The sequence below is a fragment of the Artibeus jamaicensis genome, unplaced genomic scaffold, assembly GCF_021234435.1.
Source record: "Artibeus jamaicensis isolate MK-2021 breed Jamaican fruit bat unplaced genomic scaffold, CSHL_Jam_final scaffold_847, whole genome shotgun sequence".
Lineage (NCBI taxonomy): Eukaryota > Metazoa > Chordata > Mammalia > Chiroptera > Phyllostomidae > Artibeus > Artibeus jamaicensis.
Window position 1 is genome coordinate 322,590 of NW_026522057.1, and position 26,912 is coordinate 349,501.

The 26,912-nt window shown below is 48.6% G+C and overlaps 1 protein-coding gene, 1 non-coding gene and 1 pseudogene across 2 annotated transcripts; 1 reads left to right on the forward strand and 2 right to left on the reverse strand.

Moving 5' to 3' along the window:
* Positions 1–3,172: 3,172 nt before the first annotated feature.
* LOC119045084 (small nucleolar RNA SNORA50) lies at positions 3,173–3,308 on the forward strand. Its single transcript, XR_005081728.2, has one exon. It is a non-coding gene; the product is annotated as a small nucleolar RNA SNORA50 (small nucleolar RNA).
* Positions 3,309–3,382: 74 nt separating this feature from the next.
* LOC119045079 (UPF0711 protein C18orf21 homolog) lies at positions 3,383–4,206 on the reverse strand (annotated as a pseudogene).
* Positions 4,207–4,434: 228 nt separating this feature from the next.
* Positions 4,435–24,955, reverse strand: LOC119052175 (fatty-acid amide hydrolase 1-like). The gene is given in 18 exon segments (XM_053660671.1): positions 4,435–4,533; positions 5,946–6,131; positions 8,426–8,571; positions 10,069–10,182; positions 11,093–11,127; positions 11,874–11,923; positions 12,415–12,514; positions 12,897–12,901; positions 13,729–13,839; positions 14,488–14,630; positions 15,077–15,117; positions 16,390–16,596; positions 17,186–17,350; positions 17,667–17,812; positions 18,079–18,146; positions 18,149–18,191; positions 23,886–23,980; positions 24,937–24,955. Coding segments are annotated over 18 exon segments (1,773 nt in total).
* Positions 24,956–26,912: the final 1,957 nt, after the last annotated feature.

The window sequence follows — 26,912 nt, forward strand, 5'->3', positions numbered from 1 at the left end:
GAACACTGACTGAGATGGGCAGGGGCCTGCCAGTGTGGAGTCGCTGTCTGGTGGAGAAGTCAGGCCTGGATCACGGCTTAGAATGGGGTATGCGCTGAGGCTACGGCAGGCACAGCTGCTGGGGAGGCCGAGTCAAAGAATGAGTAGAAGCCGGCAGGAAAAGCATTTCCAGAGGAGGAAACAACCTGAGTGAGAGCCTTGGGGGGTGCAGGGGCAGACAGGACTTCCTGAGCCCACGGGGGGGGGGGGGGTCACCATTTCTATCTCAATGCTGAGGAGCCACACAGACTCCCCCACATCAGGCTCCATCCTCACTGTTCCTGTTCCTCACACGCCCCTCTCTCCTCCCAAGGTCACACTGTTCAGCTCACCTCACACTGCGCAAGACCGCAGCCTCCTCCCAGTATCCTTCCTGGACAGGCCTCTCGGCAAAATGAGCTCCCCACTTTATCACTCCCTGAGTCCTAGATCTATCCGCCAACTGCACGGCTCTAGCCCGCAGAGCAGCCCCCCGCAGCCCTGGAGGGTTAGGGTCGCTACGCCAACACGGGGGGAGGCGAACACAGGGCCTCTGAGGTCCTGGGGGCTCACCTCTCTCTCTGCTGCTCTGAGAAGAGGCACCCACGCTGCTTTGGCCTGCTCTGCTTCTCTGCGCGCTGCTCTAGCCTCTGTCTCTCTTTCCCGTCCCCGTTTCTCTCTCTCCCTCTCTGCGTGTCTGTGCTCTCTTTCCCCCAGTCTCTCTCTCTCCGTCTCTCCCTCCCGGTCTCGGGCTCCGTCTCTCTCCCTCCCGAGGCCGGGCGGGGGAAATCGCTCCGTAAATAGGCGGATGGCCCCGGGCGCTCCGGGCGCAGGGCGCAGACACTCGTTTTTAGAGCCGGTAATTGACTCCTTTCAGTTGATAATTCATGGCTTGCATATGCGCTTTAATGCGGGCGCCGGGGGAGGTGCGGCGGGCGGGGCAGGCGGGGCGGCCCAGGCGCTGAGCCGGAGGCCAAGGGAGGGAGCTGGACTCTGGGCCGGCTCCGGCCGGGGCCGTCTGTCCGTCAGTGCAAGGGAAGGAGGGGGTGCTCCCGCCAAGGTCCGCCTGTCCGGCCCTCTGGTGACCCGTTTAGGCGACGAAATGGAAGTGCAGTGGGTGGGGTGGCGAGGCCAGTGAGTCAGTCTCTAGGCGGTGGGAGCAACACGAGGTAGACTGCAGCGCCTTCGAAATTAATGGGGGGGGGCGCCGGGGCGGGGGAAGGTATGCTGACGCCCCTTTTCCCCGCAGCCAAAGGGGGAAACTGAGACCCAGAAAGGAGACAGGGCTTACACGCATCCCACAGCACAGGCACAAGACCAGAACTCAAGGTGCCCTCTTCCCAAAAATCCTACTCGGGGGCCTCAGCCCCAGCCTTGGGAGAACCGTCTTGCCCTGGGAATTTTCTTGTTTCTGAGTTAAATTCTTACTCTATTGCTCTTAGGCTTCCCCGGGAGAATCTGACTCTTCCCAATGAATGCTAGACACAGAGGCCCAGACCTGTGCAGGCCTCTCACCTCACAGCAACTACCAGGCTGACGAGGGGAGCACAGGTTCGCTCCCATCCGGCCTTCACACTCTGTGGACCTGTCTCATCCTGAGGCTGTGGCAAGCCATCATGATTTCCATTTTACAGAAGAAGAAACTGAGGCTTGGAAAGGCTGGAAGACTTGTCCAGGCCTGCAGAGAAGGCAGGGCCACACCAAGCGGTGTGGAAGTACTGGGGGTGAGAAAGGGAGAAGGAGAAACCGTGTTCCTGGAGGTCCCCTGTGCACCTACACATGGGTAGGGTCGGGCCCAACTGGGGGCGTGCGAGAGGCAATGCCCATGTTTCTTTCCCACGTTGATGTTTCTCTCCTCTTTCTCTGTCCCTTCCCTCTCTCTAAAGATAAAGAAATTGAATCTTTTAAAAAAGAGTAAGCAGAGAAAGCCCAGCCTGGAGAAAAGTCTGACCCCAGGATGGGACTTACTCAGTCCCTAAGGTCGGTATCTGTTGCTCCCTTTATCCAGGCTAATTTCAGCCAAACATAGAATTCCACCGTGTCTCCTAAAATCTGCAAATGTTTTACTCAAAGTCAACGTACTCGGCTTATTTCTGTGTCCCCTGTGTTTATTTCTCCACCCTCTCGTTTCTCCATCTGCGCAATGGAGTTTGAACAAAGGTCTGACTGAGAAAGTGCTGGTAACGATCTGATTAAAGAGGAAAGTGCGATACTGTCTGGGCTGTATGAAGCTCAATGCTGCCCCCTGCTGTCCATACTGTTACAACCAGCAAGCCGGTGGGAAAGAAGACAAGAGACATTTGAAGTTAAAAAACAAACAAATAAACAAACAAACAAAAAAACCTCTGTGCACTGTCCCCACCTCCTCCCTCTAAAGAAAAAGGAAGAACAAAGCAGGAGCCCTACTACGTGAATGAGGAGAAACCATGAGGCTCTTTCTCCAGCCCAGGTCTCAGATTCTGTGGTAGAGCCTCAAGAGGGGTGGAGGCCATAGTGATAGCAGCAGTAGCTTTATCCAGCTTGCACCTGGACACCCCAAATGGTGTCTTCTACTGTAGGTCGAGTCAGCGTTGCCCTCCTGGTGTGATTTCTGGGGTCTTCATCCTAGTTAAACTCAGGCGTTTTTCTGCCTGAAATGCCATCATTTGTGTTCAGAGGAGGTACTCAGCAAATGTAGGATGGATGGATGAACTCCCTCCCTTTGCATTGAGATATTATCTTCAGGTTTGTGCTATTAAGTACAAGGCGGAATGAGTTCATTGCTTTTCCTACTTGACTGGAAGTAGGGCTACAAAGAGGAATGGGGTAGGGAAAAGGAAAGTCGTGGGGGTTTTGTTTTATTTTTATTTTTTGTATGTGTCTATAGTACTTACAATAACTTCATATATACTTTTTAAATTTTTATTGAATTTATTGGGGTGACTGGTTGGTAAAATTATATAGATTTCAGGTGTGCAGTTCTATAACACTTTATCTGTAACTTCATGTATTTTTGATTCTCAGAACCATCCTATAAGGTAGTCAGGTTTCAGTTATTCATTCTAATGAGGCATTTCCTTCATAAATACTGAAGAATGCCAAAAATTTTTGCTTTTGAACCCTAGTTTTCATGTATTTAGAGAATAAATAAAAGCTTTTTAAAAGCTGTTTTTCTAAGCACTGCCTTTGAACCTGGTGTGTCTCCTTTGTAGCTTCACGGGCCAAGCACCAGTGCTAGAACATAAGGACTTGATACAACTGGGGCCCTTCAGCTCTCAACTGAACTGCTCCTTTAAAAACAAGGTACACTTTTTTAAAGCTGTTTTTCTAACTTTAGTTTCAGAAATTGTGTTAAACATTTCTTACCTTTTAAATAGTTCATCCTTTACACAGAAGGAATTTCTGAAGTCCACCTCTGAATTACTTGGGAATTCACTCTAAACACCACTTTTAGTTGAGAGAAGTGTTTGTTTTGTTCGGTTTTTGAGGCTCACGTGGGCGCTGACTGTCTGGAGACGGCATTGCACTGTGAAGATCCAGGCTGCATTCGTGCCCGTGGAGCAGGCACACCATGATTTCGGTTTGCAGAACTGAGCTGAGTTTACTCGCAGGAGTGGTTGGACCGCTCTTCAGTGCTGATCAAAATCTTCTGTTTTCACCATGATGTTTAACTGTTTTGTTGCATATTTTACAAGTAATCAACAATACACCTTTGGATAATGTACTTTTCCATAATTTTTCCTTCATTAAAACCAACTGTATAATTTCTTCCCTCTCAATTAAGAAGTTTCTGTATTTTTTTCAGTTTGGGCTTGGGTTTGAGGCACACTCAAGAATTATCTAGCCCTGGCTGGCATAGCTTAGTGGATGAAGCGCAGGCCTGCAAACCAAAGAATTGCGGTTCAATTCCCAGTCAGGGCACATGCCTGGGTTACAGGCCAGTTCCCAGCAGGGGACACACTAGAGGCAACCATACATTGATATTTCTCTCCCTCTCTCCTTCCCTTTCCCTCTAAAGATAAATAAACAAATAATTTTTAAAAAAAGAATTATCCAGAACCAGCAACTGAAAACAGAAAGGACATGTTTCTTTAAAAGTGCTTTTAGCATCTCGTAAGGAATCGTAGGCCCAGAGGAGACAGTGGGCCAGCCCAGGCAGCTGTCTTGCAGTTTCCATTCCACAGCCTCAAGGCAGTGCTTCTGCCTCATCGCCACCACAGTCCCCACACCACTAAGACAAAAGGAGTGGGAAGGGTACTTTTTTCTGTTTGTTTTTTATTGAATGTATTGGGGTGACATTGGTTAATAAAATTACATAGGTTTCAGGTGTACGATTCTATAACACTTCATCTGTATATTGCATTGTGTGTTCACCACCCCATGTCAAGTCTCCTTCCATCACCACTTACCTCCCCCACCTGCCAGGAAGGGTAAGTTTCAACGCAGGAGGATCTCAAGTTCAAATGAAGGAAAGGTCATGGGGAAGTTGAAGGGATCAAAGAAGATTTCCTGGAGGAAGTGGCATTTGACAGAGGGCTTAAAGGAAAGAGAAGAGAGTGATGATGTTCAGGGAAAAGGAATAATATGAACAGAGGCACAGAGGCAAAAGGTCATCACGCTCGCAAGAAGGGTCCAGTTTGAGGCTGTGAGGGAGGTTGTGCTATAGCAGAGCTCATGCAGAAGACACTAGAGGATCTTGGGATGTGCTGAGCATCAGGCCAAGAAACTAGCGCTTTGTTTGCAAAGCACTGGACTGTGAGCCGAGGTCTAGTCCTAACCCAGGGTCTGATCTGACTAGGCTTCACTCCATTGGTCTTGCTCTCTGGAACTTTCTCTAAATAGTAATGGGAGCTATGGAAAGTTCTTTTTAATTTCTTCCTTTTTAAAAAAACATATATTATTGATTATGCTATTACACTTGTCCCATTTTTTCTCCCTTTTATGCCCCTCTGCCCTGCACCCCCTCCCACCAGCATTCCCCCCATCTTTTAGTTCATGTCCATGGGTCATACATATAAGTTCTTTGGCTTCTCCATTTCCCATACTATTCTTAACTTCCCCCTGTCTATTTTCTACCTACTAATTTATGCTTATTCCCTGTACTTTCTCCCCCATTCTCCCCTTCCTGCTGATAACCTTCCATGTGATCTCTATTTCTGTGATTCTGTTCCTGTTCTAGTTGTTTGCTTAGTTCGTTTTTGTTTTAGGTTCAGTTGTTGATAGTTGTGAGTATGTTACCATTTTACTGTTCATATTTTTGATCATCTTCTTTTTCTTAGACAAGTCCCTTTAACATTTCATATAATGAGGGCTTGGTGATGATGAAGTCCTTTAACTTGACCTTATCTGGGAAGCACTTTATCTGCCCTCCCATTCTAAATGATAGCTTTGCTGGATAGAACAATCTTGGATGTAGGTCCTTGCCTTTCATTGCTTTGAATACTTCTTTCCAGCCCCTTCTTTATGGCAAGTTCTCAATCAGGGAAATACCTGGAAATCACAGCTCACAGAACAGTCAAGTCATCAGATCTAATTCCCTCAATTCATAGATTAGAAAACAGAGCTCCAGAGAGAGAAAGTTATTTGCCTAGCATTGCACAAGCCAATGGCAGAGTGAAGACTTAGACCCAGGTCTCTAGCCTCTCAGTTTAAGGCTTATTCCCATCTGCTGCCATCTGGGATGGCACCTGGGGGACTGAGATAAAGAACAGCTGGAGGTATAAAGCCACCAGGAAGCTACATTGCCACCTAGATCAGAGACCACAAGACCAGCCAGTCAAAATGTTTACTGAGCTCTTCACCCTGATGACCATCTTGGGTGGATCTGATTCCATGGATTAAGCACCTACAAGGACAGAGAGACTAATAAATAAATAAATAAATTGGTGAGCTTCTAGGAGGAGGAGATATATGACATGGATGTGGTATTTATGAAAAGTTGAAAGGGCGTCAGGAGCAGACGTGGATGAAGATGTAGGAAGATCTTCAGGAGGAGAAATAGCCCGTCGTTTGGGTTCCCTATGGTTCTTGGCCACGGTCTTGACTTCCTTCATGAACTGAAGACACAGCTCTTCTTCCCATGGCAAAGTGATGCACTGCACAGCCTCTGGAAGTCCCATGGATCCTTTTACCACCTGCCCAGAGAGTGTCTGTAAGTCAGAGCCTGCTTCCTGGTCGCAAGTCCCTTGCCCAGCCTTCCTCACCACCCGTAGGTATGCATTAGTTCAAATATCTCATCTCCAATCGATATTAGAATAGAGATTTCCTGGATCTCATAGTTCCAGGCTTCCTCACCTCTCCGTTAAACCTGGAAAACCTGTTCTGACTTTGTCTACAAGTTTCTGGGGTAAAACTTCCTCCTTGTGCAAAGAGCAGCCTGCAACAACAACAACAAAAATATATATATAAAACCAAGAATTCACCCAATGTTCTTAGCAAAGGGAAAAAGAATGTGCAAATCCCTGATCTGGAACCTGGTTACACTTCTGCAGTGAAAGAGGGGGCTGAGCCTGAGTGCCTGCCATGAAATCCAGACATACTTGTAGGGATTCAGACATGTTTTCATTGCTTGTGACAGCAATGTTCACCTGATGTGCCACAATAATTTTTAAAACATGCAACACCTGACTATTTAGTCAGGGACACTGACCTCTTTTTTCCCTTAGATTGTCCAAAAAATGCCAACAGTCAACACAGCAATAGCTGTCTGGTATGAACACCCTGTCTGGAAATATAAAATATATAGGTCATATAAGAGTTACATCTTAGTGGCCCCATCACATGATAAGGTGGTGTTTGATTGGTTAATTCTTAGTATCAGAAATCCTTATATACAAGCATAGGCACCTGATTTTTTAAAAAATCACTTTGGAGCAAAAAGGGTAGTTGATTACTATTATTTTATTTTGTAAATCAATCAAAATTATACCTATTTTTGTCAAATCAGCAAAAACAATTTTTTTGATGCTACACCAAATTTTAGCAATTAGTTTATATGTGCCATGAGATGACAATGGTTAGAAATCACTGCTTTATGATGATGATGTCATGCAAGCCTTTATCTGCCTTTGTCTCTGGAGTCAGGTCATGTGGTTTCAAGTCCTAGCTCTGCCACTTCAACGAGCTGTGTGGCTTTGGTCAAGTCCCTTAACCTGTGTCTCCATCTCCTCATTTGCAAAACCTCACAGGATAGTTGTGTGTGTGGGGGGAATATATATATATAACTTTTAAACAACTCCTGGAACAGAGTAGGAGCTCAAGAGACATGAGATAGTATCATTACTACTATTTTCTCAGAATTTAGGTCGGCAGATCCACAAGGTAACTCTTCCAGAGTTACTAAAATCAATGTCCAGAAAAGTAAGTTCCTTATTGTTAGACATATGCATACTTTTCAGAGTCAGTCTTTCCCTCTCTCTTTCTCTCTCTCACCTAAGTTAGGGTTGTTATTTTAGATCCTGCATTAAAGACTTTGTTTATTTACTTTAGAAAAAGGGGAAGGGAGAGAGAAAGAGGGGGAGAGAAACATCACTGCGTGGTCGTCTCTCATGCTCCACCAACCAGGGACCTGGCCCTTGACACAGGTATCCGCCCTGACTGGGAATTGAACCAGGGATCAATTGGTTCACAGGCTGGCACTCAGTCCAATGAGCCTCACCAGCCAGGGCATAGACCCTGCATTAAATAGGCCCATAGAAATATTTCCTTCCCATAGAAATATTTTCTTGTTAAGCCACCTCTGACTTAGTAATAGTAGCATTTATTGAACACTTTCTACATATAAGACCTTATGTTAATTGCTTCCATCTTTTTTAATTTAACTTCTAACATAACCCTTGAAGATTTTTTTTAGATTTTATTTCTTTATCTTTAGAGGGGAAGGGAAGGAGAGAGGGAGAGAAATATCAGTGTATGGTTGCCTCTTGTGTGGCCCCTGCTGGGAACTGGCCTGCAACCCAGGCATGTGCCCTGACTGGGATCCTTTGGTCCACAGGCCCCCGCTCAATCCACTGAACTACACCAGCAGGGCAGAAGATTTTTTTTTAATTCCCTTTTTTTTCTGACAAAGAAATTGAAGCCCAGAAGAGGGTAGTGTCCCATCATTACACAGTAAGCTCTTAACTGGGGGCCTTTGCCCTGATCCTCCCTCCCTGCCTCTGGAACGGACTTTTGTAACAGAGAGGTCAGAAGGACCGCTGTTTTTATAAAGTATTCTCCCCTGACAAGGACAATGGCTGACTTGGGAGTTAAAAGGTGTGTCCTCAGGGATGGGGGTGACACTGTAGCACAAGCGGTAAGGGTAAACCCTGGGGATGCCCAGCCCCATCCCACCTTGCCCCTCGGGCCCATTTGGTTTGAGGCAGGACTCAATCCTGGTCTGTGCCCTCAGATCGAGGCAGGGGGTAGAGATAAGAAAAGGGAAACTGACCTTCGGGAAATTTCTGTCATTACTATCTCTGTAGTGTCCCTTGTAGAAGGCCAGTTCCTCCCGGTCCTGTAGTGTCACGGTGGTGACAAGCACCACACTGACAGGGAAGTTCAGCAGGTTGTACAGGGTGGTGTAAGAGACTCTCTCTGTAGGAAGATTCAGGTTAGCCCAGAAAAATCACCGACTCCGAAAGACTCAGGTGAGGAAAAATATGTGAGTAAGCGCCCCCTTGGGGTCCTTCTAGAAACTGCATCCTTGTGGGCTCGCAATAGCCAGTTCAGTGCCAGAAATCTGACAACTGCCCGGAGGGGAAGAGAACCCTCAGGGTCCAAGCCTTACTCATTGTCAGGTATTGTGCTGGCCTGTCTACATTCCTGCTTCTCTGAATCCCTCTCCACCCCTGTGAGGTGGGAATTACTCTCTCCCGTGTACAAATGAGGAAAGCCAGATGCCAGACAGGTTAGGAGGCTTTTCACCACCTCCACGGCTAGTGAGTAGCCGAGGCTTCAGCCCCTGCCCCTCCAGTGCACTGGACTCCAGCATGGCTGGGGTGTGCAGTGCAACCCTGAGTTGAAAAGGCATCTCCATTGCAACATCCACCTGTGTGCAAGGAGTGAGCATCACAGAAGTGGCAGTGATGATGACAGAGGATATCAGAGAGCAGAGCCAGGTGGGATGTGCCTTTGGGACCCAGGAGAGAGGACTCTAGCCTTGAGGTGGGTCTTCCCTCTGCCTGGACATCACGTCTTAGACTTGTACCTTTTCTGGGCATGGGAGTCAGCAATGCCCCACACACTGCCCTATGCATTTCAGGTGGGCTAAAGACATTTCTAGAAGTGGGGCAGCAGAAAGCATGTTAAGAGTGAACTCATATGCATAGTGAGAGAAGCCAGACTCAGAAAACCCATATTTTATGATTCTATTTATATGAAATCCTAGAAAAGGTACAACTATAGTGAGAGAAAGCAGATTAGTGGTTGTGGGGGGTAAGGTTAGGATAAATTGCAATGGGACATGCAAAAAACTTGGTTGGTGATGAAAATATTCTACATTTCTATTATGGTGGTGTTTATACAACTACACACATTTGTTAAAATCAGCACATTGCACTCTCTGTAGATTTTATTGCGTGTAGATTATACAGATGGTCCCTGACTTAAATTTTTTTTACTTCATAAGTGTGAAAGTGATGTACATTCAGCAGAAACTGGCTAGACTAAGCTATGATGTTCACGAGATTAAATGCACTTTAAACTTAGGTATGTTCAACTTATAATGAGGTCATTGGTAAATGACCCCATGTTAAGTTGAGGAGACTCTGTACTTCAATGAAGTTCATTTTAAAAGCAAATAGAAATTGAGAGTGTCTACTATCAGGTACGATATTCCTTTTCAGGATGATGGAAATGTTCTGGAATTAGATAATGGTGGTGGTTGCATGACATTCTGAATATACTAAAAACTATTAAATTGTATACTTTAGAATTTATACTTTACAATTTATGGTTTCTGAATTTTATCTTGACTTAAGAAGAATAAATATTTAAGTGAATGAAAAAAGGTCAAGGTCACAGAAGCCGTGGCAGGACTCAGGAGTCCTGGACTCCCAGTCTCAACCCCATCAGGACCCAGTGCCCTCTCACCTGCTGCTTTGGAAGCACAGCCTATACAGAAGGCAGGGTCCAGAGACGGTGCCAGCAGCACATCCAGGTCCAGTAACTTCCACTTGGCTATGAACTCTTGCTGATATTCCTGCAGACACAATAAAAGCAGGAGAGGTAAGACCAGCAGAGGTCACTGTTTGCAGGACAAGGTAAGGCGCTGCCAGGCTCAGCTTGGTTAGGCACCAGGAAGAATTCCTGAACAATCAGATACAGACTGAGATATCTGGGGAAGGACAGGGGCTCACCAGGGGCCAAGGTAAAAAGATGGGAAAGGAAGTCTCAGGCTGCAGTGATTTGGGGACAACATATCATCCTGGCCCCAGAGAGATGGACTAGATTAACTTTCTAGGTCACTAAGCCTTCCCATCCAGGTCCATCCTGGCCTCCCTTGCAGGCCAGGACAGAGCTCTGCCCCCTATCTGGGACTCCTGTCACCACCCAGGTCTCTGTTGTCCTTGCTCCAGCAGTCCCTCAAGGTCTTGCCAGGCAAGTATCACCTCCACTTCCATGTGTGCCGCGGACCAGCCTCGCCAGGAGAGGGGAGGGGGTGGAAATGAGTCAAGGACGCAGGGAGTCAGGTTGGAGAGGTCTCAGCATCCCGCTGAGCCCCGAACTCCGTTTATTCAAGGCTTTTATTACAATTATGGGGAATAAGCAGGAGGGGGCCGCACCCAAGCCAGTTTCTTTGTCCTTTCTGCAAAGCTACTCCACAGAACAACAGGGGAACACAGGGTGCTATCAAAACTTCCCTGTTTTTCAAGCACCGGTGCATGACCTACCCTTCTACAGGGAAACGGGCTGTCTAGCTTATGCTAATAAGTTCTTGGGAAACCTATTGTCTACCCACAGCAGGTTCTAGGCAGGGAGCCAAGCAAGGTGGAGAGGCCAGCTGGCCCTGGCCCCCCCGGCTTTGCCAAGGGGGGCTTGCGGCGCGTCTCCACGAGCAGTGGCTATGCCAGCTGGTCCTGGCCCCCTGGCTTTGCCATGGGGGGCTAGTGGCGCCCACACATGTGCTGCTCCCACAGTTTCTTGGGTGTCCTGGGGAAGTAAGGAAGACTTTGAGAAGTCCAAAAGTCATCATGGGAGGACCCTCTTTTGTACAAATGAGACACATTGCCCAAGAGGCAGGGCCTGGGCCCCAGTGCAGGCTGCAAATCAGCTGATGGGCTGGGAATGACCTTGTGTCATGTCCCCTGGCTAAGACACCTTGCCTATCCAGTATTCCCAAGAGTACATCTTCTGGTCAACACCCCACCACCATCAGCAGCCACCAAGGACTCACAAGCTCCCCCCAAACTACAGGTTTTTTCCTTCCCCTGTGAGGTCTCAGGTCAGCTCTCAGGCTGCTCGAGCACCTCAGCTCCAAGCCCCACCAGGCCAAGCTCAACAGCGAACCCAAGCACAAACCAGAATCCTCATCCATCCATATCCCCACCCAAGTTCCAACCCTAACTCAACCCCAACTCAGACCAACTTCCACTCCAGCCCAAACCTAACCTCAACTCCGGCTCAACATTTACCACAACTTAAACAAGTTCTAGCTTGAACTCAGAGCTTAATTACAAATCAAACCCTAGCCCCAAATCAGCCCTAATACCAACCTCACTCAAAAGTCTAAATTTAACCCAGTGTCAGTCGTGAACCTAAAACCTTAATTAGACTCCAAAGTCTAAATAGCCCTTGCCTCCAGTGAATGCCAACTCTAACCACATGCCCCTCACTCAGTTATCACCACTCCATGGAAAATCCTTGTGAGTTGAACCTGAGGAGACTCAACTACTTACCCCACTCCACGAAGCTCTTCCACAGTCTGGGAAGATCAGAGTCTGGGCTCCTAGAGGTAGGGAGAGAGGGAAACACCAACTTCAGAAACCACAGGGCAATGCCAGCCTGCCCTGGGTGGAGGGTCCGGCAAGAGCAACTCTGTTCAGTACACTGACTGACATGGAGACCTCCAGTCCTCCACAAGCCACCACCACCAACCACCTCACCCAGCCCTGAGCCCAGCCTCCTCTGGGCTCTCACCCCTCTTTCAATCCCCTTTCCTCTCTCTGAAATCTCTTCTCTCTGAGATGCCCTCCCCCTCTCAGAGCCTCTCTGAAGCCCCTTCCCCTCTCCAAGAGCACTCCTCTGTTCTGGCCTCCATTGTCCTCTTTCAGCTCCTTTTCCTCTTGAACCCAGCTCTGAGCCACCGATATTCTCTGGGTCTCATGCTCCTCTCTGACCCTATCCCACTCTTGAGCCAGTCCCCCTCCCCTTTCTGACCTCCTTCCTCTCCAGGCCTCACCTCCTCTGAATCCCTCCCTATCCTGGGCACACACTCACTATGTACTTCCGTTTCCAGGACAAGATGCGCTTCACTGGGTTTGGCAGGCGGAGTATGCTGACCACCTTCTTTATGCAGGGGTCCACAATGTCCTCCTCACTGAGGGACCACAGACACATACCTGGTCTGCTAGAGCTTCTCAGCCACCAACTGGCTCCCACACCCGCCCATCTATCCCTCCATAGATAAGCTATGGAGGGAGGTCAGATGCAAAGAAACACTTATGTTCCCACTCCCCACCCCCGCTGGAGAATGTGCATCCTGAAGATGAGGGCTGAGTAGATGACTTCTTGCTTAAGATCACACAATTAACCATTGGCATCTCCCCAGCCCAGGCCCACAGGTCCCCTCCCCACCCCCCTCCACCCCCCGATTTCCACCATGCCCCGCATCTGAGTCCTAACAAACGTGCAGCTTCTGGAGTTAGGGTGCCCCCTCCATCGGCATACAGATCCCTTGGTACAGATGTGGTATCACATACTCTATCTGGGGGACAGAGAAGCCTCTATCCGTGGAGAAAGAGGCTGAATCAGGGCCTGGAGCTTCTCCCATTCAGCCCTGCGTTCTATCCACATCCCTTAGGATTTAAGGAAAGGGTACCACAGTGCTCCTTGTCTCCTACCTCAGCTCTGCAGCAGGGCATGGGAGGCCTTCAGGTGGGTGCCATGCCTACTCCCTTACTCTACTCCCTTAGAGATATGATTGGAGTTCAAGCAGTCCTTATTTCCTGCCTGCTCCACTGCAATCCAACCTCATACCATGTGCTTTACATATGTGAGCTCATTTAATCTTCACAGCTGCCCCTTGTGATAGAAAACTGAGGCTCAGGAGGTTAAGAGAGGGGCCCAAGATCACATAGTACATGTGTGGCCAACCAACAGTTCTCAAAGGGGAGGCAGGGCCAGAACAAGCCACTGGGGCACGAGGAGCAAGGGAGGAGGGGAAGGAGGACTTTGAAGACATTTAAGAGGACTTTATAGCCATTAGATGGAGGTCAACAGAAATTGCGGCTATAGGAGTTTTAGGAGTGAGTCCCTGACTCCCCACCACTGAAGGAAGAAGGCACAAAACCCTAATGTCTTTTTCATAGGGTGGGCTCTCCCCGCCGTCCACTGCCCCTACATCTATACCGCATCCATCTTCTCTGGGAAGCTTAGGGGAAACACAATGATCTCAGCAGCCCAAACTCAGATGTAATTTTTTTTCTCTCCAAGAATGGTCCAGTCCCACATCCTCACCAGTCCAGTCTCTCCACATACCCCTCTTCCCAAAGGCTAAGTAAGCCTATCTCATGTCCTGCATCCTGGAGCAGCCTGGAGCAGCCTGGAGGTGAGCCTCACGGCCCTGGCCATGCTAGGAGCTGGTTCAGTGTAGCCATCTGATTCATAGTAGCCAATCCAAAGTGTCCAATTACTGGAGTATACCTGTGAGCAAGAGGGGCTGAATGGGGTTCTGGGGGAAGATTGGTCTGGGGACAAGGTGATCTCACTCTCTCCAGGAGACTTTTAGACTAGGGCCTTGGGCCATAGCTGGTTTCACCTAGGGGGGATCCCTAAGAGCCCCTCAGAGCCTCCCTATATACTTTTCAGGCTCTAGGTGCTCTGGAGAAGCCCCTGAAAGAACAATAAATGAATGAGGATGTGAGTGATTGGGTGGATGGAGCCAGTAGGTAGATAGAGTCATACATGAGTGAGTGGGTGGATGTATAAGAAAGTGAGTGGGTGGGTGGGAAGAGAGTTGAATGGATAGAGGAATCAGTGAATAAATGGATAGCTGGAGTTAAATGGATGGGCAGGTAAATAGATGAACAGACACAAATATTTTTAAGCTAAAGAGCTGTTGGGAGAGCATGAGGAAGGAGAGATCAATAGAGGCAAAGAATGGATGACAGGAAATGTTCACAGGTTGATTACACCAGGATGTGTGTGGGGAAGTGAACAGGACTGAGTATGTGGGCATCTTGCTCACTGCACCTTGAGCTAGGAAAGGAAGTATTCAGAGGGATTGCTTTGATGGCAGACAGGTCAATGAGGAATGGGGGTTGGAGAAAAGCAGGAGGCCTCCAGGTCTGCTCTTTCACCTGGCTCACCTCCTCCCTTGAAGGGCATGAAAGTCACAGTGGGGTCCAGTGGGTGCACATCCTTGCTCAGCAGGGCTCGCATGCTCAGCACCAGGCTGTCCACATCCCAGGCCATGGGGCCAGCCACAGTGCTCACTGTACAGAGCAGAAGGGAGGGAGGCAGACACCTTTCATTATTTCTGTTCTGGGGACTCCCACCACCTGGCATAAGAGGGTGTGGCTATGGCTCAGGGCCATGATCAGGGACAAAGGAAGGGTTCCTGGGGTCATCTCAGATCACAGGTTGAGGACAGGTGGAGTTGGTAAACTCACCAAAGCAGCTCTGGTACCTGTAGGGAGAATCTCATCTGGGGCAGAACATCAAGAGGAAAGATTAAAACTAGGTAACAGGGAGTACTTCTCAGTGGGACAAGAGTCACTGGACTAGGGGAGGCCAGGTGGAAGGAAGCCAAGAAGTCCCTTTTCCCAGATACTTTTATCACCAATGGGTCCAATATGTTTGAGATAGGGGTGGAGTAAAAAGTCCTTGGGAGAAAGGCTGGCAGGTTTGTGTTTGAATTGGTGTGGCCACAGAAGCTTACCTGATTTCTTGCCCTTTACAACAGTGGCAACTCCAGAGTAGCTGCAAAACCCCACCCACCCAGAGTCCAGCTCAGCACTTTAAGGGAAGAGCCTGGGTGCCAAGGAGTTTGAGCACCCAGCCAGTGCACTCCCCCCAGGGCTCAGCACACAGGAATAGGAGTTGCTTCAACCTTCACATAACTTGCTATTACCTACAGCATAACATCTTATCTCTTCGACTGCCTTTCAAAGCTCCAAAGGATCAACTTCTATAGCTTCCTCTTCTAGTTCTTCCACGAATACATATTGCTCCAAGAAAAGTAAGTTGCTTATAGTTACAGCCCTCTAGACGCCACACCATCGATGCACGTCCATCCTTCAAAACCAAGCTTAAATGCTGCCTCCTCCAGAAAGCTTTCCCTTTCCTTTTCCCCCTCCAAAAATTCAAATTCTAGACTTTTAATAAGAAGAAAATGTTGGTTTCATCCTATGAGTTCTCAAAAGCTTTGACCCTCTCTTACAGCCATGATCGCTTTCTGACTCAGCCATTTGTATGCCTAGCAAGGGCAGGGACTGGGTCTGAGAGTGCTTTGCATCCCCAGCACAGGGTCACCACAAAGTAGGTACTCAGAGTGGGGTTGCAAAATGGATGGATGGGTAGTTGGATGCATGAAGGAATTCAGGACAGATGGAAAGGTTATTGGAAATATGAATGGATAGATGGGTGAATGACTGAATGAAGACAAATATGGATTTATGGATGGGTAGATGACTGGATGAATGGATAAATGAATGAATACAAGAATGGAAGGAAGGATATATATAAGTTTTTCAAAGGCTTGGGTATTTGTTCCTTTTGTTCACTGACATATTTCAAGTACCTAATATACAGTATTTGGCACAGAGCAAACACTCAATATGTGTTAAACAAATTAAATGGTAAATGAATGGTGAAATTGATGGATAGAGACCAGGATGATGACTGCATGGGTGGATAAATGGATGAAGGGCAGATAGATGGATAAATGAATGGACTGATGAATGAATAAGAGAAAGGGTAGGTACATGGATAAATGTACTGAAGAGTGAATTGGTAAACTAATGAGTGAATGAATAAGTGGAAGGTCTATTCCACTGCCACCTGTATCAGACAGTATGTTTAGCTGTGGCTGAGGCAGGAGTTATTTGAAATCTTCCTATCTTCACCCTCTTCGCCTAGTATAAGCTGAGTAAACGAGAGTTCATGTGTGGAACTGGCCCCTCTGCTCCCCCAGATCCCTAATTCCTCTAGACTGGGCTGAGCCTACCCTCCTCCAGCACCACCACTGAGTGCCTCAGGTGGCTTCCTGTGGTTTGGAGGCCACAGACACCACAAAGGCTGGCTGGCATGCGGATGCTGCCACCTGTGTCAGTACCCATGCCCAGGATGAAACACTTTGCTGCCAGCAGAGCTCCTTCATCCCCCAAGGACCCTCCAGGGCTCTTCTTAAAGTTCAGAGGGTTCAAAGTCTGTCCATAGATGGGGTTGCTGCATTCAGAGCTAAGGAAGCAGGATAAAAGGGGTTGGGAGATGAAGATTTAACTGGGGAAGATTGCCCCTTCCCCACTTAGAGGCCAAACACCCTCAGGAGTTAGCCCAGGGCTGCTTCAACTCATAAGCTCCTCCCTGGGACCAAGACTTCCTGGCTTCGCTTTTGGCTGAGGTGAGAATCCACTGCTGCAGGAAAGACCCAGAGCAGACACTAATCACACCTAAAATAAGGAGCAAGGAGCCCACAGCTCTGCTGTCAGAACCAGGAACCGCTTCTTCACAAAAAAGGATACACTACAGGGTGAGTAGGAAGGAGAGAGAATAGTGGGCGAGAAGACCAATTAAAAAGAGAAGCTGGGAGAGCAACAGACCTGTAGCTTTTCAATAACTCCAAGGGTGAGGGCCCTTAGAAACCATGGAGCACACACATGAGGAGGAAACTGAGACTCAGAGGGCACAAAGATTAGCCCAAGGACCTTGGACCTTGAGGTCTGTGTGACTGGTTCCCACCTCACCCTCTGCTCTGAATCAGGACTTTAAATTTCTGTTTCAGTCCTGGGCACAGCCCTGACCCCAGGCACAGGCCCAGCCCGCTCACTTCAAAGTTCTGAGCAGTGTCTGGGAGATGTTGGTTTTCACGAAGGGAATAGCTCCCTGGGCCTTCAGCACTTTCACAATGACCCCGTCCTCAGCCGCTGGCTTCTCCAGGAACTGTGCCAAACCACATGTAGAGTCATGGCCCTGCATAGAAGTGACATTAACTCTAGTCCATGGGGGTCAGGTAGAATCACCCAGCGAACAGACACTCACCCCCACTCCACCCCACTCACATCCATTCCCACACCCTCTGAGACACATTCTTAGCTTAGGGGGATTCACAGGTAGCAGAAGAACATGGTGGTTGAGAGATTGGGTTTGAAACCAACTGCTGGGTTCAGTCCCAGTTGGCCACTGTCTAGCTATGCATCCTGAATTATGTGACTTGCCCCATGTCGCACACTCAGATGCTCACAGGCTCAGTGGCATGCGTGCACCCTCACACACATGTATACCTGTGTGTGTACCCCAGGGCTCACCACGCAGTCACAGGGGTCCTGAGGCTGATGGGGACCCCATAGAGAAGCCCTCTCTCACTCTTCTTGAGCTTCTCCAATGCCTACAGTTTCTTCTCACATTCCCCCAGGAAATTTGTCAGGCAGTTCACCTCCTGGCGCACCTTCAGTGCCTGAACAACATTGAGAGAAACCAGATAAAGGCTCAGGGTGGGGTCAGAAACAAGACATTCAGTTCCCCCAGCCTCTCCCCTCACCCTGACTCAAAGCAGAATGGAAGTGACAGATGACGGTCACATGAGCACCCTTCCAAGCTACCCACAACACCAGAGTTACATCTACTTCCCACAACTCCTCTAAGTAGAACCATGACAGGTGGCATACCCCACTCCAGCCCAGAGTCAGGTTTGAGTCCTGACCCCTGACCCCTGACTCCCACCTCCTCTAAATAGCTACAGAGGACACTCTCCCAACTCAGCTCTTCTGCCTGCAATTTCTGGGCCAGCTCACCAAGGGTAGCACCAGGATGAGCTTGGGGTCCAGGCCTGGTTCCTGCAGAGATGGGGCGGGACAGGCAGATATCAAAGACTGATCCATCAGGCCCATTCCCACACATTCAACATCACACCCCACACACTGCATTGTATACACATTTGCACACACAACCATATGTTCAGTACATATCTATCCGTGTGCTCACCCTTAGCATTAAAAAAATGCCTTCGTCTGTCTCCAGGTTGGCATGAAAGCCCTGCAGGGAACAGATATTCCCTTCTGTCTCTGTATCCCCCCAGCGCCCATCCCAGAGCCTGGCACAGAGGAGAGCCTGCCTCCTAGTATTGCTATTCAGAAGGGGCACATTTGGAGTGGGAATGACTTTAGGTGCATATCTTGGGATTCAGGTGTTATGGAAATGAGGCTCAATTCTGTGTAGTTTGCCTTTAGGGGGTAACTGGCCCCCCAAATTTTCTTCTTATCCAGTCCCCCACATCTCTGTTGATCTGACTTTGGAAAAGGACAAGAGCCTAGCATGGGAGGCAGGAGACCATGTCATGGGTCAACTGGGTAACCCAAGGCAGGTCCCTTCACCTGCCATGGCCTAAGTGTGCTCAAAGAGGAAAGGACTTTCAAGAAGTCAATCATTAGTCAGCCATGGAGGGTGATCACAGACAGGCCCGCCAGCTGCTCTGAGCCAGGCCCTTCAAGAAAAGAGGCAAAGCCCCTCAGGACTCCTGTCAGGGGCAAGTACGACGTGACAAGGACCTAGCGTACAGCACGCACTCAGGAAGGTGAAGTTGTCTTCCCTTCATCATCCTCAGCCCCCTTTGGACCCTGAGGCACAGAGAGAGAGAGCTGTTTTCCCAAGGACACACAGCTAGTAAGTGCCAGAGCCTAGATCCACACCACGCAGTAGGACCGCAGTGACCACTCCCAGCCATACATACTGCCCATAGGTGTTTTTGCCTCCTTCGTATCTTCCACCTTTGACTTCCCAGTCTCTTTACTGCCTAGAATCTTCTCTCTTTCTCAGTTTTTTCAACAGCCTCTTCACTGCACTCCCTGCCTCTAGTCTCTTCCCCTCCAGCTCAACCTCTTCATTACAACCTAGGTGACCCTTTTAAGATCTTATATAATGTAAACCTACCCATAGGTCCCAGTTGCCCTGAGAATAAAGTTGCAACACCATTCTCCTCAGTATGGTCTATAAGGCTTTCAATATAAGCATATGACATGTATCCATCTTTAGATAAACCAATGCATGTCAATACTTTGACTGTACCAATTCATTAAATTGTCACAAAAACCCTTGGATAGGTATTCTTATTATCATTTCCATTTCACCAATGAAAGCAACTGACACACAGAGAGGTTAATTCTCTTGTACAAGGTCATAAAGGTAGGGGAGCCTGGACTGAAAATCAGGTCATCTACACCTTCACTGTTACCCTTTAATGGCTCTTGGGCAGGGAAGCTTTTCTGATGAGCACATACTGGGTGCCAGGCACTACACTAAGCTCTTTCCCTGCCCGAGTCCCTGAGGGCCCATCTCACCAGCCCCCTCTTTCTCTGCCCCCCTCCCATATACTGCTGCTCTGGCCACACTGCACAATCTCTCTGCTCACTGTGCTGTTTTCCTGTCTTAAAGTCTTGGCTCAAAACTCCCCGGCCTGATACACAGGGAGAAGCTGAATTGTCTAGCTTGGGGGGCGGGGGGAGCGGGGCTGGAGGGACAGCTTTCTCTCAGACAGAAGTGCTAGCAGAGGCCATTATTCCTTTGCTGAACCCTCCCTTCACAGAGCTGGCAAGCAGGTGCCATATCTGAGTCTCCATCAACCTGGCTAAACAAGTTGTTTGTCCCTGGTGATTCCCTGAGTCCCCACCTAACCCACTTGCAGGATCCCCCTAGCCATTTTAAGTGGCTTTTTTATCTTCTTTTTTTCTTTTTCACATAAATTGGTTACATCCCTGTGTCCAGACCAGGGACTGAACCCACAACCCAGGCATGTGCCCTGACTTGGAATCAAACATGCAGCCTTTTGGTTTATGGACCTATGGTCCAGCCAACTGAGCCACACTGGTCAGGGCTTAAGTGGCTTTTTTATACAAATGGCCTGTCTTTGCTCATGCTGTGAACTTTCCTAAAATCCATCAAAGGTTCACAAACCCCAAACAAGCAACATCTGGCCTCTGAGTACCCAAGTACCTGTTATTCCTTGCTAAGTGGCCCCAGGACTGGTACTAGTGGCAGCTGGCTTCCGACAACTTAGCCCATCCTGGACACCTCCAAAACCAGCACAAGTAGCAGTCACTTGCAGATTGCTCTGTTGCTCATGCTGGGTAACTCAGGACAGGGCACAGGGGACAGCTGATCTTGGTCTGCACCTCCCAGGATGCCCCAGAGCCAGCTCACCTGGTGAACAGCTTCAGATCACTCTGAAGTACCATCCAACCACTTCCACCAGCGATACACCCAAGGGGCAGACTCATCAGGCATTAGAGCCTCCTTGAAGTAAGTCCTGCTCCATGGTCAGGGTCCCTGAACCACAGCTCCTCTGCTGTAGGTGAGGCCAACTGGCCTGGAGCCAAATCTGTCCCATGGATGTATCAACAGCAAACAAGGCTCAACTTTAACAGGGGGGTGCATGCAGCCTACAGATAGGGGTCCCTGGAGTTCCCAGCTTGGGTGACCAGGGGAACCCACTACATAAGACCACTCTACCAAGACTGGGAGGCATAGTGGCTCTACCTGATACATAGAAACAAACACAGGGAGGCAGCTGAAATGAGGAGATGAAGAAACATGTTCCACATGAAAGAACAGAATTCCAGGGAGGAAAAAAATAAACAAAATGGAGACATGCAAGTCACCTAATGACTCTCAATTCACTGAAAGAGCTTTGAAAGAGAGGGACATCTGAAAAGATAATAGCCACATCAAAAGATCCCCATGAGTTTTCTAAAAAAAATTAACAAATTATTTGGAAATAGACTCATTTAATGAAACAATCAAGCCTCAACTTATATCACTTTTATACTGATTTAATATATAGTTTAGAACAAATCACACCCTTCCGCCAAGTCCCACAGCCCCATGGCTTTCTCCATATGGGCCCGGTGCTGTCTTCTTTCATGGTTTGAAAATCAAAGAAAATATATTTTAAAGTTTTTAGTATACTAATTTACTATTAAATTTCCAAAGAGGTGAATACATTAGCTTAATGTTGTAAAAATCTTCAACCCTCAGGGCAACCAATTTCCTCCTGAACCTCCTGGTAAGCAATGTTCAGACACAAGCAACTTGTCTGTTTACCCCAGTGGATCCTACAAACATGTTCTACACCCTGGCTGTGGCTCAGTTGGCTGGAATACCACCCGGTGGACTGAAAGATCACAGGTTCCATTTTCACTCAGGGCACATACCTAGGATGTGGGTTTGATCCCTGGTTGGGGCACCTGCAAGAGGATGATGAGTAGATAATGATTCTCACATCAGTCTCTCTCTCTCTCTCTCTCTCTCTGTGTCTCCCTTTCCCTCTCTCTGAGAGCAAAGAAAAAGTATCCTCAGGTGGGGAAAAAATTTTTTTCTACAGAAACACTGCTTTATCTTAGGCTTTTCTCTGTACGGTATCACCTATCTTGTTCTTTCTCCTTTTGGAAAACTATCCATCTTGCAAGGCTCAGCTCTTTGATGCCTTCCCCACATGACTTGCTGCAGACAAAGCAAATCTCTCCTCCTGCCAAATCTTGCAACTCCACAGGCATCTGGCCTAAGCCACATTCAGTGGAGCTGTCTCCCACCGTGGTTGACACAGCTCTGGTTCCACTACACTCCTCCCAGAGTGAGAACATCTTTAAGGCAAGTCTGAGTCTGATGTCAGATTCATCTTGATAATGAATCTGCCCCCTTCTGCAAGATTCAGCAGAAGGTAAGATCCACAGGAGCACTCTGAAATTTTGCTTAACTGAACTGAATTGGATTTATTTGAACTCTACAAGGGTTTGACATATGTCTCAGCCTCCCACTTCACTGGGACATAAAGCTGGATACCTGAGGCCTTGAGGGTATTCCTGGCAGATGAATGGCCTGACTGAGAATGTGCCCAGGACAGAGCTATATAGCTTTTCAGGGGAGAGAACAGGTGCTGAGAACCAAGAGGCCCACAGTCTCAAGGGGAGGCTGGAGACACACGGGTGACCTCACTTCAAACCCTTTCCACTCTCTCAGCCAATCAGACACACTCAGCACCACCAGGTACCCAGCTCAATAGTAACATATTCCAGATGCCCACAAAGATACCATCCAGATGCTCAGACATATAAAGAACTAGATGCCCTTACACATCAGACCCATGACCATATGCACTCAGCCAAACCTTCAGATACCAACAGATCTAAATGTATACACTCCAACCAGTAGCATGACATACACACATCAAGCAAGGCACGCACACCACAGGCACGGAACCAAACACAAGCAGCACACAGCCTGATGCATACCCAACCAGCACACCAAACTCTCTGGCAGGAGGCACACACAGGCAGGCCCTGGTGTTGGCAGTAAAGGAACCTAAACACACCACCGCACACAGATGGGGCCACCACACACACACAGGAATCCTCTCCATCATGCTGATTCACCACAGCAACCCCATTAGCCTGATTTCCTCCCCATCAACAAAGAAGGGGCAGCTGCTCTCTGGGGGCAGATTGATTTATCCAACTAATTAGCCCCAATTAATATTAATACACATTCTTAGGAACTGCAGCAGCTCAGGCAGAGAAGCTGCCCATTGGGGCCATCAATCACCATCTAGGGGATGCAGAGGACACTCAGCAACTCCGGATCACAGGGACAGCACCTCAAACACTGTCCCCAACCCCCCTCCCAGGACTGCCAGAGAGAGACCATCACCATCAACCAAAGCTGGGGACCATGAGCTAAGATCTTACAGCTAAGATACCATGAGCCCACCCTTCCTTGAGTAGTCAAGGAGCCCAAGGCCCAGAAGGGGGCTGTCACATCCTCTAGGCCATACAGTGAACCCAAGGCACAGTGTGAGGTTGTCTCCATGCCCCTCCTTCCCACACTTCTCTCTGCCACTGGAGGCTGGCTTAGCTGACACACCTGTGGCTCAGTCACTTCACCTGCAAAACCCAGCCCAGCCACAATTGCTGTCTCAATGCCTTGAAATATCCCCATCCATGCTGTCAAAGCCCTCTTGTAAGTCACATAGCTTTCTGGGAGGACCCCATCTCTAGCGACCCACTGTGCTTTGCATCTGCCAGGTGCTCAGCAATCAGCTGCAGCACCCAGTGGAGTGGGAGATGGGAGGAGAATATGTAGACTAGGGTTCCTTTCTCAGTGTGGTTCAAGGGGGATCAGGGGCTGAAAGAAGCCTGGCCACCTGCCTCCAATTTCTCCATCAGCTTCTTTTATTTCAACACAGCCCAAGTGAACTCCACCATGTTACTGAGCCACATGCCAGTCACTGGGGGACCAGAGAAAACACACTGCTCCTGACCTAAAGGGGTTCAAAGGATGTAGGTGGAAAGGACCTGACAAGGACACGAAGATCTAGTGTGGGGAGAGCTGGAGTGGGGGACTTTCCCTGTGGGCTCCCTGTCCTCTGAAGGGGATGAGGCAACAGGAAGGGTATGTCCTGAGGTAGGATCCACCTGTTGGGATTGAGGCTGGGGGGTTTCAGGGATTGACGTTCACTATCCTGCTTTCTAGAGACGCTGTGCCAGGGCTGCCATCTGCTGCAGTGCCATCTCCCTACACTTCTGTGCCCTGGGGATCTTTCTCCATGCTGGAGCACCCTGCCGGAAATGCAGGCCGGCTGCCAGCAGGGAGTCAGCAGGGATGGCCCCAGCAGCAGGTAAGACAGCAAAGCCATCCCAGACATTACGGGGCCTGCGTGGATGCAACAGCTGCTTCCTCAAGATCACTTCCTATTCATTTGTCATCAGCCCTGATGGCGTATCTTCCCACATCTGGAAGGGTGTGTGGTAAGTCCTGGAGGTGGCTGAACACAGGCCTCCTCCCAGCTGGTTCTTATCCCCACCTGGACTGCCTGGACTGCCTTGTCTCCCAGGCCATTCAGTGCAGGAGGCTTGACAGAGACAAGCCCACAGGGAGACAGGTGACCAGGCTCTTATCATATCCTCTTCCTTCATACCACACATCAGACCCCAGCACCTGAGTCTGACTGCTGCCAGTTTCCAGTATGCTTTCCTGTTGCTTTCAGGATAATTGTCAACCTCTTAACATGGCTCACAGAACAGAGGGACTGAACAAGACAGGTGTGCCCAAGGATAGCTGCTCACTCGGGGGGATGTCTGGGGCCCAGGCAGAAAAGAAAGAAAGGACACCTGGAGAGGCAGGTAGGGCTCAGAAGGCATCCACCCTAGGAGAGATGATGCAAAGAAGTGAGGAACACAGCCCCCATTCCTGCCCATTATCCAAGGTGTGTTCCTTCCTGACTCCCAAAGCAAGGCCACCCTGCTGATCCTAGGATACCAGCTTTCCCAGTCTATTGGTTCTCTCTTCCAGACCATCCATTTTCTCCTTGGACAAGGAGCTCCCTGTGGGCAGGGAGGGCAGTGGAGAGGAGTCTGGAGTGGGAGGAGATGAGGAGGTAGAAGTGGAGGTGACTTCCTGGAGGAGGGGCAGGACGGAGGGGAAGATATAAAGCTGTAGGGTAGGAGGGACTTGCTATGGGAGCCCTTACATTCTTTTTTAGATGTTTCAGCCCAGTCCTCTGTCTCAGAGAGGAAGAGAGGAGCAAGCTCTCACAGCTGAGGCTGTCAGTCATTGTGACTGGGAGAATGGCAAGTCCTCTGCCAGGTCAGAAGCAGCAGATTTGGTGGGATGGAGTTGGGTTTGTGGTTGGTAATGTTGAGTCTGAGCACCCAAGGGTCGCCCAGGGCCACATGCGGAGGCCGCAGTTGACCTGTTGGTCATGACATAAAGGTTAATCCCAAGGATATCCACCCTCTGACACTCTGACTTTGTCACCTCCAAGAGGCCTCTGGAACTAGCCTACCTACCAACATACTCCCCATGTCCTCCCCCTTCTTTTTTGACATTTCCCCCACACCCTGCCTCTCTCACTGAGCCCTGGCACTCCCCTTGTGGCTGAGCTGCCCTGGGCCATTTCACACCTGCATTGCTCCCACAGCCCCCCAGGCCTTGGCACATCACCTTTTCTTGATTTGCATCTGTTCATTACCACATCACCCCATTTCATTTCTTCATTTCACTTCCTAAAAGCTGAAATCACCTTATTTTTACATCTCTCTTGACTCCCTCCTTAAATAATGTCACCAAAAAGTAAGGGCCTTGTCAGCCTTTTCAAAGTGCCTGACACATGGCAGGTGATCAATACTATTTCTTAAATGGAGGAGTGATACACAGGTTGAGCCCTACATTCCCACCTTTACTTCTGTATGTCTCTGTTGGCTCCTTCCTAGCAGCATTTATCATGCTTAAGTCCCCCAACCTTAAAAATTTTTTCTCTCAGCCCTGCCTTGTGTGGCTCAGTGGACTGAGTGCCAGCCTGCAAACCCAGAGGTTACGGGTTCAGTGCCTGGTCGGGGCACATGCCTGGGTTACAGGCCCATGTTTCTCTCTCTCTCTCTCTGTTTCTCCCTCCTTTCCCCTCTCTCTAAAAATAAATAAATGAAATCTTAAAAAAAATTTTTCTCTCAGATCTACCTCCTTCATAGCTACTATCCTTACCTCTTTCCTCCCCTTTCCAGCCAAGCTTCTCCAGTTATCTACACTTGCTACATTTACTTCCTTGCCTTTCACTCACTCCTCCACCCAATCCAGTCTGCTTATGCCCAAACCATCCCATGGGTCTCCTTTGAGTTAAATCAGCAGCATTTGAAGTTCACCTCCACCCTTCTTGAAATACACTTGTTCCTTGGCTTCTGTGATGAAGCAGATCTTGATTTAAACGTCATTTCCTTCAGAAGCATTACCTGGTACCCCAGGCCAGGTCAGGTCCCACTTGGTTTACTCTTATAAAATAAATAAAGTAGTGTTCCTGTTTTATTGCTCTTCTGACAAGTGTTTTTGTGTAATTATGCATTTGATGTATGTTTGCTAGCAGAATAAAAGCTCCATTCAGGCAGGGACCCTTTCTGATTGTTTTCCCTGAGTTCACTGTGAGAGGAATTCAATAGATTTACTGGAGGGATGAAGGGATAGAAGGGGTAGGGAGTTGGGGGGCAGTGGCTGGACAAAGACTTGCAGACCAGAGAAAGCCATGGGTTGAATATAAACTGGGAGTTATTTGTCCTTATGGGTACTAACCAAGATCATATTAGTGAATAGATACATATGAAGAGACAAGGGCTGAGGGCAGGGACAGATTGGGAAATATCCTGTTGGGAACAAGAGAAGGAAGTAAACCCACACAATCACTGACTGTGAGCTCACCTGCCTCGGGCATCCAGGTCACCACTCCCAATCTATGTTTGGGAAACTTGGGAGGACCCAGCCAAGGCTGGTTGGGAAGCTCAGTACTTAATTATATGACTCTCTCTCTCTCTCTCTAATCTTTACCCAAGTACATGTTTATTGCTTCTAGAGAAAGGGGAGGGGAGAGAGAAGCATCAATGTGAAAAAGATTGACTAGTTGCCTCTCATAGGTTCCCCAAATGGGGATTAAACCTAAAACCTAGGTATGTGCCCTGACTGCAGATTGAACCCACTATCTTTTGGTGTATGGGAAGATGATCCAAAGGCTATATAATCTTAAGGAT